General features: G+C 32.6%; 3 protein-coding genes across 4 annotated transcripts; 2 read left to right on the plus strand and 1 right to left on the minus strand.

Moving 5' to 3' along the window:
* Positions 1-3,712: 3,712 nt before the first annotated feature.
* On the plus strand, positions 3,713-4,610 carry LOC132253618 (protein SMALL AUXIN UP-REGULATED RNA 51-like). Its single transcript, XM_059736175.1, has one exon. The coding sequence runs from the start codon at positions 3,993-3,995 to the stop codon at positions 4,479-4,481; it is 489 nt and encodes a 162-aa protein (XP_059592158.1). The 5' UTR covers positions 3,713-3,992; the 3' UTR covers positions 4,482-4,610.
* A 1,371-nt stretch (positions 4,611-5,981) lies between these two features.
* On the minus strand, positions 5,982-7,275 carry LOC100249288 (uncharacterized). 2 transcript variants are annotated; one of them, XM_002283129.4, is made up of 3 exons: positions 7,130-7,275; positions 6,901-7,032; positions 5,982-6,347 (listed from the first exon to the last, which is right to left on the minus strand). In XM_002283129.4, exons 1-3 carry the CDS (start codon positions 7,256-7,258, stop codon positions 6,261-6,263), a joined length of 348 nt encoding a protein of 115 aa, XP_002283165.2. In that variant the 5' UTR covers positions 7,259-7,275; the 3' UTR covers positions 5,982-6,260. The 2 variants fall into 2 exon arrangements, with proteins under 2 accessions (XP_002283165.2, XP_010648450.1); XM_010650148.3 differs by having other exon boundaries at positions 5,982-6,366.
* A 188-nt stretch (positions 7,276-7,463) lies between these two features.
* On the plus strand, positions 7,464-8,580 carry LOC100245636 (glycosyltransferase family protein 64 C3). The gene has a single exon (XM_002280871.4). The coding sequence runs from the start codon at positions 7,464-7,466 to the stop codon at positions 8,448-8,450; it is 987 nt and encodes a 328-aa protein (XP_002280907.1). The 3' UTR covers positions 8,451-8,580.
* The last annotated feature ends 4,836 nt before the right edge of the window (positions 8,581-13,416 follow it).

Genomic DNA, 13,416 nt, shown 5'->3' on the forward strand with positions numbered 1-13,416 from the left:
CTATAAAATAAAAAAACAGATTTTTTGTTATCAAATATACTTTTTATTTTTCTATTATAAAAAGCATCAAACTATTTTAAAAAACAATCCTCATATATATTATAATATGCTCTTTTACGAGTGTCTGCTAGATGGGTTTGACTTTTTTAAATTACTATGATTAATTTATCTATATTTGTCTTTTCATTTTTTCTTTCTTGCATTTTTTTTATATCTAATTATATGTAAAAATTTCATATCTTAACAAGTATATGCAAGATGAATTTGACTTTTTAAAATTACTATGATCAATTTATCTATATTTGTCTTTTCATTTTTTCTTTCTTATATTTTTTTTATATCTAATTATATATAAAAACTTCATATCTTAGATCCTTTGTAACTATTTTTAAAAATGGTTATGAAAAACAATTTTTTAAAATATTTTTTTTAAAATTATTTGATCTATATAAAATAAAATAAAATTTAAAAAATTGTTTAAAAACTTAAAAAAAATTTAACTTATTTTTAATATTTTAAAAATAATTTTTATGTCTATTATTTTATTTTTAATTATTTAATATGTTTGTATAATTATTTTAAAAAAATTATTAGAAACACAATTAAAATTATATTTCTAAAACCATATTATTTTTCGTTCTTAAAAATGTTTTTGGTTATTAAAAACGTGTGTTTTCCTCGTTTTTTGTTTTAAGAATAAAAAATTGTTTTTAAAAATAATTTTCAAACAAGCTTTTAATCGGAGCTTCCTTTCTTAAAAAATATATATAGATTAAAAAATAAATTTAAAATTAGAATTCTATAAAAATTATTGTATTAATAGCATTTTTTTTATACCTATCTTCCTTATCATTTTTTCACTTTTTTTTTTTTAATGAATCTATCATCCCAATTTTATTTGTCAAATAATTTTTAAAGCTTAATTTTAATTTGATTTTCACTTTTTTTTTTATTTTTATGAATTCATTATATTAATTTATAAATGAAAATGTGGATTTGGGAAATTAACTTTCATAGTTTACAAACATGAAATATAATATTTTTAGACAAAATTACTTTTCAATAAATTTTTTATATCTATCTCACATCAAATATTTTGTGGGTAAGAAGTTGAAGGGTAAAAATATCAAAATGATGTTATATGTGTAGTTTTTTATATATAAAAATTGTTTTTTTAAGTATGGATATTATCTCATCATTTTTAATCAAATATTTTAAATTTTTTATTTAAAAATTAATGACTTGTTAGTATGAAACAACTCTAGCTTGATGTGTAATCCATTTGTTCCATGAGAGTTGTGCGGAGGAGAAACAAATCATTCTAAATTATTTTTTCCCTTGAATTTGTATCAAACTATTTTGAAAATTTATCATACTCGTTAATGATTCAAATGTATTAAATCTCACTCGATTTGATATTTATTTTCCTAATTAAAGAATTTTGAAAAGTATTAACCATGTACAAAACATAAATCATTAAAATTATCCTGGATTAGTTTCAATTTATGAATTTTCGATATCAATTAGGTTTCATTTTAAATTCCATATATATATATATATATATATATATGTGTGTGTGTGTGTGAGTATTAAACTAAATAAAGCCCACAAGACCACATATAGATATTAGCAATGAGGGAGTCTCTAAAAGATTGGATAGTGCATTGCTTCACTTAAAGATTGCGTAAAAAAGACCATATTTCCTTTTCAGTAAGAGGAAATAAGAGAAAGAAAATAGAGAGAAACAAATAGACAAAAAAAATAAAAATTAAAGTTAATTAATTATTTCTATGTGTTACTTTAATGAATTATTTTTATGTGAAGTAATTTAAATATATATAATTTTAATTATATTTTATCTTCTTTAATCTTTTTTATAATTTTGAAAGAATAGGAAATAAAGGAATATTTTTTTAGTAGCACAATAGTTTTGAAAAGATAGATTGTCTATATTTTCTTCCATCTAAGGGGAAATATAATCAAATGGGGCTAATTCAAAGCCCTCAAGTAAAATAAGAACAGCCCCCACATTCAAAACTCCTCTTTTTCCAACATTTTCTATCTTAATAGTCCCAAAGCCAAATATAACCTTATGGTTACTATTGGGATAAATACCCCACTATCAAGATGAATTTACCGTTATAAGTAGAAAAAAACTTTGTCGGTTCCCTTTTGTCTTAAGCTCTTAGAATTGAGAAAGAACAAAAAATAACTCATGGAGACCAACTATCCCTCCCCATTTCAAAGCCGCTAATCAAGACCTAGAACAACAACCCATAGAAAGAGCACTTTAAGACTAAACCTCTTCAAATTCCTTTACACCTACTCATTTGAAAATTTGAAAGACATACTTTAATAGGATTATTCTAGGCAGTTACAACCACAATCGAACCCATTAATATATACAACACAAAACTATACCAAAAGAAGAGAAAGAATAGTTGAAACCCAAAACCCCCAATGCTGCCATTTTTAAAATTTTGCAACATCCATGACCTATATGAGATTCACATCTGCTAGCATTTTATAAAAGACAGCTAATTCACCCTGATATTTTAGTATCAGTGGGCATCTCTTCGCTGGCTCAATGATTTGAGCATACTGCAGAGCTTTCCGGGAGGGGTTCCAGGAAAATATTTATTTGCAACTATATGGAAAGCTGTCTAATTTCTGGGGAATTGGAGGCCATATGTAGAATCTTTAAGCAGAACTAGTTGGTTATAAGAAATCTTGGTTGTACCTTGCAAATTCTTGATGTGGCTCTTGACCCACCATTAAGTTAGCTGCAATCTCCTCAATCCATACTGATATTATACAATAACAACTCGATTTTGGACGGTTTATCGTCTTCTTCTCCCTGAAATGAACACCACATAGGTAAGATCCTACACTGCAGCAAACAAAACAGTGAAAAGTTAATAAAAGGGGGGGCATAGAGGACTAGAAATGTTCTTCTAATGGAAATAAAATTAGCCAGCTTATCCCATATAGAATAATTAATCTCTCACCTTCCAATAATCATTGGATGTACCTGCCATCCCTGGCATATATTAATGGTTTTGATGATTCTCAAAGTCAAGTACAAAAAATAATTGGATTGGAGTGCAGATCACGTAGCACGCGTAATTAAAAATTTTCTCAATCATAATCTATTATTAGAGCTTGGTCAAGTCTCTCCCTTGGCTAACTAAAAGATTATTGAAAATATCTTAGACGATAATACATTCTTTGTAATATTAGGCACCAGCACTAGACAGAACCTGCAACAATGAGAAGAGAGATTGATGAATGAATGTATGACAAGAAAAATTAGATAACCTATGTTACAAAACCTATAAGAACTTAATAGAACTGGTTCAGTCAATGCAACTAATCACTTTAGTGATCTTCTTCCATAGTCAAGATGATGCAATATCTAATCTTTCTTCCTATACTGGTTTGAGGGCAATGGCTCTACAAGCTTTAAGAACTCAAGCCAAAGCCACTGAATTCTCTCTTGCCTGAACATGCTAAGCAATAGGAAGCCATGTGACATCCTCACATGGCAGTCTCTTAAAAGTCTTTTACTCCACATGCCTCCACCATCGAGGCAGCCAAAATTTAATGACAAAGTAGCTTTTGTAATAGTACCATTGGAAGGTACGAGGTCCCTCTACCCACAGGTTTTGACTACTGATAAGCATCAAAAGCCAAATGATAAATTAAGGAGAGAGACCAACCCAAAAGAACCCAACTTTATATATGATAGAAGACCCAATAAACAAACTTTTTTGGTGTGAAATGGTTCTATAATGTACAAAATTTAACTATTTGAATAATCATTATTTTAAAGAAAGTATTTTAGCCTTTTTCTAATGCATATCTTGTTTTCTTATCAAAAAAAAAAAAAAAAAGTAATAACTAATATCAGAACTTACTGGTTCCAACTTCTATAAAGTTCAGCTCACCTTCTAATATCGACATTAGCAGGCATTTCAGCTTCAAAAGGCAAAATGGATTCCAAGAAGTCTAACAAGATCACTGAGATTGTCAGGCTTCAACAGATCCTCAAAAAATGGAGAAAACTTGCAAATACATCAAAGAGCAGTGGCAATAGCAGCAGCATAAAGAACAGCAACAATAACAACAGCAATAAGGGCAAACTTCTAAGGAGAACACTCTCCCTGTCGGAGAAATCAGATGTTGTCCCTAAAGGGTACCTGGCAGTTTGTGTTGGAGAAGAGCTTAAGAGATTTGTGATCCCAACCAAGTATTTGAGCCATCAAGCATTCATCATCCTACTCAGAGAAGCAGAAGAGGAATTTGGGTTTCAACAAGCAGGAGTTTTGCAGATTCCTTGTGAAGTTTCTGCATTTGAGAACATCTTGAAGGTGGTTGAGAAGAAGGATTTCAGGTTTCTCGGAGAAGATGCTATAGGATGCTGCTCATCAGAAAGCCAGCTAAACCAATCTTACCATCCACAAAGTCCTATGTGCACATGATTTTTTAACACCTTTTCATTCCTTTGTATGAGGCAAATGTATGAGTGAGAGAGAGAGTGGGGGAGATTTTAATAAGATGTTCTATACTTCAATCAATGAAAAGATATTAACAACACAAATATTGATCAAGGAATCTTCTGTATCTATAGCTATTTGTTTTCCCCTGTCATCCTCCAATCATTCTCATGATGCATCTTCAGCAAAATTAGATGGTTCCTCTAAAAAAGATCAAACATTAGAGGTTATTATTTATTAAATGTAGATTTTATCACAACCTACTGTGTTTTTAAGGAAGTGACTTCTCATATTTCCTATGGCTCCAAATGTCTTTTATTTCCCTTTCTATTTTCTCTTTGTGGAATCACTTTCCAGCAAAGCATATTGCAAAATGGGCTACAAACAGCACCAAGTTATGGTGATCCATATGCTTGCTTTAATGAAGATCCAGAGGAGGACACTTCAAGCCACCCAAAAATGATGGGAACAACTTCCCAGTTGCTTCCTTTTATATTTATAGTAAATCCAACACCCTTAGGAATATAACACCAACAAAAACTTTGTTTTCTTGCATCTTACTAGTCATAACATTCATTTCTAAATGATTTCCAACAAGGCACTCTGAATCTAAAAGAAGAGAAACTTCATAGAAACTCAGGCTGCATGTGTTTCAACTAAAAGTATAAAACTTCTGAGGAAAAATAGTTTCTTTGAGACTCCCTAGTCCTGGTACATTTCTTCCACCAAAACTTCTTTAAAAAATTCCAAGATTAATGCAAAAAAGTGATAAATTTAGGGTTCGAAGTAAAAGAATCTGAAAAAAGGTTCTAGATTTCAATTTGCCATCAGCAGTCAAATGAGCTTATAAGAAGTAAATGAAACATGAATTCTTCTATCAAGATATGGCTTCCTTTGGAATGAAGGAGCCTTTGGGACCAAAACCACAAATGATATTGATGAATATTTTAACCATATCTTAGAAGATGAGCTCAAGAGAGCTTCAAGAATGCCTATATATGGAATGCAATATATGGGAGAAAGAGACAGCTAGATTCATTACAAATAATGTTCAAATGAACAGTTATAGAATTGTCTTCCTATTGAAGCCTATGAAATTCAATGGTTTGGCCAAATGCAGTGCACCATTGTTGACCATTTATTTGAGTCTACTAATATCTAAGTGCAAAATAGTGTATCTATAATCCCTGTACAGCATCCAATGTGCCTAATTATGGAAACAAATATAGTGTATCTATAATGTTGACACTATGAAGTTAACAATATCATATGCAGCCATTTGCAGTCAGATTGAGTTGGATTAAATAATAGTAGCATATATTTCACGATTCTTATCTTTTCATTCACATGCATCCCTATATTTTAAGTTTCACAAAGTGCAACCAGATGTAAATGTAGATTCAAAGAAACCTTGTGTAAATTAATGATTTAAATTCAAAAGACATTGTAAGATCCAATTAAACACAGTGAAATACACACATGACCTTCTGCAAGCAAGAATGGAAGCTATTTAACTTTTCAGTTGTGGTTTACTCCACTTACAATCAACAAAAAAATGCACAGGTTATCACTCAATCATTTTGTTACACATAATATCCAATTATACATATGCCTTTCAAGGAAACTCCCCCCAGGGAGAAATACACAGAATGAAAAGAAGAAAAAGCTGTTCAAAAATAATCAAAACTGCCCTGGAAACTGCAGCAGATAGATGATTCTTCGCTTTCTTATCTGATTTTGATAGCAACTGAAAGAACCTGAGGCTCAAAAATTCAGCTCTTCACCGTCATCATAATTTGGAAAGGTTACACATTTAAAAACTTTGCACTTTGAACACAGGACGTATCCAATCTGCAGCCAAGTGATAGGTCTGAAAGTGAGATTTCTTGATTAAATAAGCTTTCATGATATGGATCAATTCTCGTATACCATATGGAATCTTGAGGTACATTCACAAATGAACTAACAATGCCAGCCACTATGGATGTATCACAAACAAGGGACCTAGGACTCACCTATCCACTCATGGGAGATCTCCTAAATTGGGGAAGGTTTCCATGATTGCATTATCCAAGCGGATGTTATGAACCAGAAACATGCTGACTTAACAAAATATTCCCAAAAGAAATAAAAAACAAAACTTTTGCTTTTGCACTTGAAAGTAAATGAAACATTGTGTGTCTGAGACCAATAATTCACTCATTTTGAAATAACCATGCAGATTAGAATGTGGGTGCAAATCACAAAAGCGTAATGAATCAATTTCTTCAATTTGACACCAATTTCTTCTACACTATGCCACCTCTACCTATGTGTCTATTGACAGGATGAGTTATAAACTACAGTCTCACAAATAAACTCTGTTCGATAACCCTTTGAAGAGGTGGATCAGTAGACAACTTACAGCTCTACAAGACGGACAGCGCCGATAGATCCTATTGTTTTCGGCTTTCACATTGGTTTTCTGTCCTTTACAAAAATCACAAAGCAACCATCCTTTGCCGTTGCATGGTTCGCACATAATCCCTACATCAATCTTCAAAAACAGAAGAGTTGGAAAGCTACATTGATGCTTACCGCAAATCCATGAGTTTCCAATTCCACTACTAATTTCATAAATCCATGATACGCACCTGTTCTTGGATCTGCTGAAGTGGTGCACAGTGCGGTGGCTTCAAAAAACGCATTCCCATTGTCGATGATGATGATGATGGCAGCATCGGTAAAAAACTAAACTTTGCAGTGGCAATAGGCATCGCCATTGGAGCTCAAAATCAACCTTTCTCCTCCACATTCTCTTCCATTATCCGATTATGCTCTAGAAAAAGCCAAATGCACCTCAATCTTCTGTTAATTACGATATTGCCACTCATTCTATGTCGTATAATTACAGATCTCTCCCACGCGCACGTGAGATACGGTCCATACCCGTAGACCATTGGACGCCGGAATCTGAGTCCGGCTCCGATGAGAACCGTTTTCGCCGTCGTTTTCTTCTTTGTCTATGCACATCTCGGAACTCTGAGTCTGCGTACACTCTCCGACGACCCATGCGACAGTACCAAGCTTCCGGACCCGCGAAAGCTCCGATCGGATCAGATTACGGTTCTGATGAACGGCTATTCCGAGTCCCGCATCCCTCTCCTCCGCTCGATTGCTGCCACGTACGCCGCGTCCCCTCCAGTAGCGGCGGTGGTCATCCTCTGGGGAAACCCCTCCACTCCAACGCGAACCCTCGCGGAACTCTCCCACAACTTCACGATCGCCTACACCGGCGCGGCACCGATCTCTCTGGTCCGCCAGGCATCGGACAGCCTCAACGCGAGGTTCCTCCCGCGTCCGTTCATCACGACACGTGGGGTGATCATATGCGACGACGACGTGGAGGTGGACCCCAAGTCTATCGAGTTCGCGTTCCGAGTCTGGGCCGCGAACCCCCACCGCCTGATCGGGCTGTTCGCGAGAGCACACGATCTGGACTTGTCGAGGCGGGAGTGGATCTACACCGTCCATCCGGACAAGTACTCGATCGTGTTGACCAAGTTCATGGTCCTGAAAACCGAGTATTTGTACAAGTACAGTTGCGAAGGTGGGGCCAGGATGATGGAAGCGAGGAAGGCCGTTGATATGGCGCAAAACTGTGAGGACATACTGATGAATTTTGTGGTGGCGGAGGAAGGTAATGCGGGGCCCATGCTGGTGGGAGCGGAGAAGGTGAGAGACTGGGGAGACGGGAGGAATGATGAAGGGCTGGGATTGAAGGAGAGGGAGGTGGGGTTGAGTAGTAGGAGAGGGGAACACAGGAAGAGGAGAGGGGGGTGCATAGGGGATTTTCATAGGATTTTGAGAAGAATGCCATTAAGGTATGGTTATGGGAAGGTGGTTAATTCCATTGCTGAGGAAGGTTTGTGTATGAAAGATGGGAAGCTAGTGTTCTGTGATCAATGGCCATAGATAGTTTTGGAAAATATCTATATCTATATCTGTACTTACGAGTTGTTTTTCATTTTTTTTATTTTCAGAAATATCCCTATCAATATTAATTATCGATTTAAATGATAATTTAATCTTTTTTATTTTTAATTAACGTAACAAAAGTCATTCCTAAAATCATTATACCAAACAAAAGTAATTCAAAATTTAATCTTTTCAATACTAATAATCAACTTAAATATAAATTTAATTTTTTCATTTAATTAGGTTTTTAATTACTTAACGTGATGAAAACCATTCCCGAAATTACCATCACAAACTAATTCAAAATTTAATATTTTCCATACTCATAATCAACTTAATGAAAGTCATTCCTGAAATTATCATTACAAACCTAAAAGGTAGTGAAATTTTTAATTTTTTCATTTGCTTTCAATTTATATTTCATGGATTGTTTCAATAAGGAATTAATTTAAGGTTTTAATTATTTGACTTAATGAATAACTTTATTTTGATTTTATATTCAAATTCAATCTTGAAGTTACCCTTAATAAACTATAAAGGAAAAAAAAATTAATGATTGTGGGAAATCTCTCGAATTAGGCATTCATTTTCTACATAGAAATCTTTCATTTGGCACAACTATTTTGTTTGACAAAATGTCCTATGATCCATCAACAATATGTTTATCAATCTCAATTATTGATTTTTGTTTATTTATAATATGTATAGAGAGAAGTCTTATTATGGTAGGAGATAATCGCAAAGTGTTTTTTGGATTTCGGATTTGGAATTGAGATGAATAACAGTTAAGGTTTCTTTGGGACTCTCCCACAAATCAAGTTTTTTTTTTTTTTTTTTAATAACAAATTTGAAGTATTTTAAATCATGAGTATGTTTTGATAAAATAAATAAAATTTATTTGATTATTATATTTATTATTAATTTTTTCTTTTTATCTTAACCTATTGTGGACCCCGCATTTCGGCTCATGCGTTTCCCACTCGATGGCCACTTATTTTTGTTTTATTTTTAAAGGGTAAACAAAATAAGAAAGAAAAACCCTAAGTGCGACTCCTTATTTTGGAAAAAGTGATCTACGAAAAACCGGATCGGGCTCGGGGGTTAGGTTATTTATCGGGAAGGTACGGTAAAATACCATAGCACTCCTCTAAGTCCCTAAAGTCGGGTCTCTACTAATAAAATGAAGCAGTCAATGGCAATTGATAAGGGAATCAATGAATACTCAGAGTGATCGTGTACATGTGGGAATCTAAACATGCATACAAAAAATGACCCAAGCGGGTGTGGATGCGTACCTGGACAGTGATCCATAAAGCGCTATCAAGAAGTGAGGTTAGCGTACAATTAAGGAATAATTTCGAAGCATGTCATATAACAAAATAAAATCGATCATGTATGGCAATTAAATCAAACAAACAATCAATCCATCATAAAGAAATCGCATATGTCGGGCCCCCGCCAAAGCCCGATTTATATTGCATGAATTAATCTCACGAATCCCATTATTTCGGAATCATGAAGATTCATCATTTTTGCTTGTGTAAAAATCAAAAGAAATAGAACATTATTCAAAAATGGGAGTGGAATTAAAACTGTTCGAGAGAAAAACTGGGTTTTGAGATTTATTTGGAAATTGGAGTCTCGAAAATTATTTGAAGGTTGGAGTCTTGAGAATTAAATTTAAGAGTTGGAATTTTAGGATGTCAAACTTGAAGGAAATTAGAATTTTAGAAATCGGAAATTAAGTTCGAAAATTGGGATTCAAAAAAAATGTTTAAAAATGGAATTTTGAAATAAATAAATGGACTAATAATAATAAGGACGAAAATAATGATTAAATAAATGAATGGGAATGTTGGAATTTTTGAAATTGGAAATTAGATTTAGAAGTCAGAAAGTTTAAAGAATTGTTTAAAATATAATTTTAAGATAAATAAACAAACTATTAGTGATTAAATTAATGTGAATATGAGAATTTTCAAGATTAAGAATTTAATTTGTAAATCTGAAGTTTTAAAGAATTGATTTAAAAGGGAGATAAAATACTAATGATTAAATAAATTAATGAGAATATGAGAATTTTCGGGATTAGGAATTTAATTTGGAAATCAGCGATTTTAAAAAATTTGATTTAAAACGGAGTTTTGAAATAAATAAATAAATAAAATACTAATGATCAAATAATTTAGTGGAAACATGAGAATTTTTGGGATTAGGAATTTAATTCGGAAATCAGAAGTTTTAGAGAATTTAATTTAAAATGGAGTTTTGAAATAAATAATCAAAATAATAACAATTAAATAGATTAATGTGAATATTGGAATTTTGGAATTAGAAATTAAATTTGAAAGTCGGAAATTTTAAAGAATTGTTTAAAGTGGAATTTTATAATACATAAAATAATAATAGTTAAATAGATTAAAGTGAGTATGAGAATTTTCGGAAATTGGAATTGAATTTTAAAGATCGGAATTTTGAAATATTATTTGAAGGTTGAATTTTTATAAATTGGGCTTGGAAATTGGAAGTTAGAAAGTTTGAATTAATAATAATAATAATAATAATAATAAGGTTTTGAAAGTTGAGTTAATAATAATAATAATAATGAGATTTTTTGAAAGTTGAGGTAATAATAACAATAATAATGAGATTTTTGAAAGTTTGGATTAATGATGATAATAATAATAATAAATAGATTTTGAAAGTTGAGTTAATAATAATAATAATAATGAGATTTTTGAAAGTTTGGATTAATGATGATAATAATAATAATAAATAGACTTTGAAAGTTGAGTTAATAATAATAATAATAATGAGATTTTTGGAAGTTTGGATTAATGATAATAATAATAATAATAAATAGACTTTGAAAGTTGAGTTAATAATAATAATAATAATGAGATTTTTGAAAGTTTGGGTTAGTAATAATAATAATAGGGTTTTGAAAGTTTGGATTAATGATAGTAATAATAATAATAAATAGATTTTGAAAGATGATGTAATAATAATAATAATAATGAGATTTTTGAAAGTTTGGGTTAATGATGATAATAATAATAATAAATGGATGGTGATTGTGTGAAATGATAATAATGATTAATAATAATGATAATAAAAATGGTAATAATAATTAACAATAATAATAATAATAGTAACCATAATAATAATAATAGTAACCATAATAATAATAATAAACAATAATAATAATAATAATAACAATAATAATAATAGCAATGATAATAATAGTTAATAATAATAATAATAATAATAATAATAACAATAATAATAATAGCAATGATAATAATAGTTAATAATAATAATAATAATAATAACAGTAACAATAATAATAATAATGATAATAATAATAATAATAATAACAGTAATAATAATAATAGTAATAATCAATAATAATAATAGTAATAATGATAATAAGTAACAATAATAATAATAATAATAGAGATAATATCATAAACCCCATACCCTTGAGCCCAAGCCCACGTCCAACATAAAGAAAACCCAATCTATAAGCCCAAGCCCGAATCCAAAACTAAACACAAAATTAGGCTTGGGCTGCAACTCAAATCTGAGCCCAAAGTCTTCATGGGCTAGCCCAATACAAAACACCAACCCAAAACCTATCTCCATCACAAAATTGGGCCTAGTGCCCCAACTCAAGCCCAAGCTCAAACTTCATCTTCTCCACAGCTCCTTCTCCACCCGAATATCATCCTCAAAGGGAGCTCCCACCACCGGCGGTAAGATGGAGAGAGAAGTCGTGGCGGTGGTCCGGCGGCATCCAGAAGGTGCCGCCGTCACGGTGGCTGGTGCAAGTGCCCACATGGCTGGAGCGGTGATGGCGGCTGGTGAGGAGCAGTGGCGGCAGTCCCGGGGTGCTTGCAGCAAAGAAAAAAAATGAAGGATGGGGCGACTCGCGTGCATGGGGCACCGCTTGCATGGGAATCCAAGATGGTGAAACAAATGGGTATGAAGATGGGTGGGGACATTATTGATAGCATGGACGGCTGGTGATAATGGAGATATGAATCACAAAGTGGTGGGATGGGTATGAGGAGTTTAATGAGAGAAAGCGGGTGTGATAAGTTCGGTAAGTGCAAGTGAGAAGTGCATGAAGATTTTTGAGAGGATGGGAGGTGGATGAACGACCTGGTTCACTGAACCTCAGCAGGTTGGTTAGTGAAGGCATTGTTCCACCAATCAGACAAAAACAGAGTGATAAAGAGAGGGAGAAAAGCATGGAAATATAGAGTGAACCTAGCTATATTTCATGGGTAGTCAATAGAGCTGGGGGCAGGCATCATAAACATGGGACAAGAGCATGATTCTTTTATCCATATCAGGTTCGTGACTGAAGTCACGCGTCAAATGTTCGCAGGGGAAGCCCAGGAAGCCAAAGAAAAATTAAATAGAGCATACATACACATAAACAGCTTTAGCAAAACAAATCAGTATTTTTTGGTGCCCAAACCGATCAACAGAAAATAAATCATACCTATGAACCCAGAGAGTTTCTTTTGTGTGGCAGCCAAGGCCCCCCTGCAGCCTCCCGCCCCTCAGATATCTCCCCCCTTCTTCTTTTCTCTTTTCCCTGTTTTTAGTCTTCATCCGCAAGCCATGTCCGTATCCCGTCCCATCTGCCGCCCGAGCTATCCTCATCAGTCCCCCTTTCACTTCTAGCCATCCTCGGGTGGATCAAGAAAGCAGAAAAAAAGAAGAAAAAAGAAAATGGATGAAAATAAATAAAAAAAACCCACTAATGCCCCCCAGTTGAGGGGGTCTACACCTATCTTTTATTTATTTGATGAAATATATATATTTTTAAATTATATGAAGTTTTTTACTTTTATAATTGTAATAGTGATTTTCATTCATTTTGAGATATTTAAATATTTTAAACTTGTATATTTAATTAAATAATAGAAATTAATAATAACACTTATATTAT

The sequence above is a fragment of the Vitis vinifera genome, chromosome 4, assembly GCF_030704535.1.
Source record: "Vitis vinifera cultivar Pinot Noir 40024 chromosome 4, ASM3070453v1".
NCBI lineage: Eukaryota > Viridiplantae > Streptophyta > Magnoliopsida > Vitales > Vitaceae > Vitis > Vitis vinifera.

Bases quoted from the DNA above. Each gene is read 5' to 3' on its own strand.
- LOC132253618 (XM_059736175.1), top strand. From the start codon at position 3,993: ATGGATTCCAAGAAGTCTAACAAGATCACTGAGATTGTCAGGCTTCAA.
- LOC100249288 (XM_002283129.4), bottom strand. From the start codon at position 7,258: ATGGCGATGCCTATTGCCACTGCAAAGTTTAGTTTTTTACCGATGCTG. The intron at 7,033-7,129 runs GTGCGTATCATG...CTGTTTTTGAAG, and splicing joins TTCAGCAGATCCAAGAACAG to ATTGATGTAGGGATTATGTG. The intron at 6,348-6,900 runs GTAAGTTGTCTA...ACTTGGCTGCAG, and splicing joins GCTGTCCGTCTTGTAGAGCT to ATTGGATACGTCCTGTGTTC.
- LOC100245636 (XM_002280871.4), top strand. From the start codon at position 7,464: ATGAGAACCGTTTTCGCCGTCGTTTTCTTCTTTGTCTATGCACATCTC.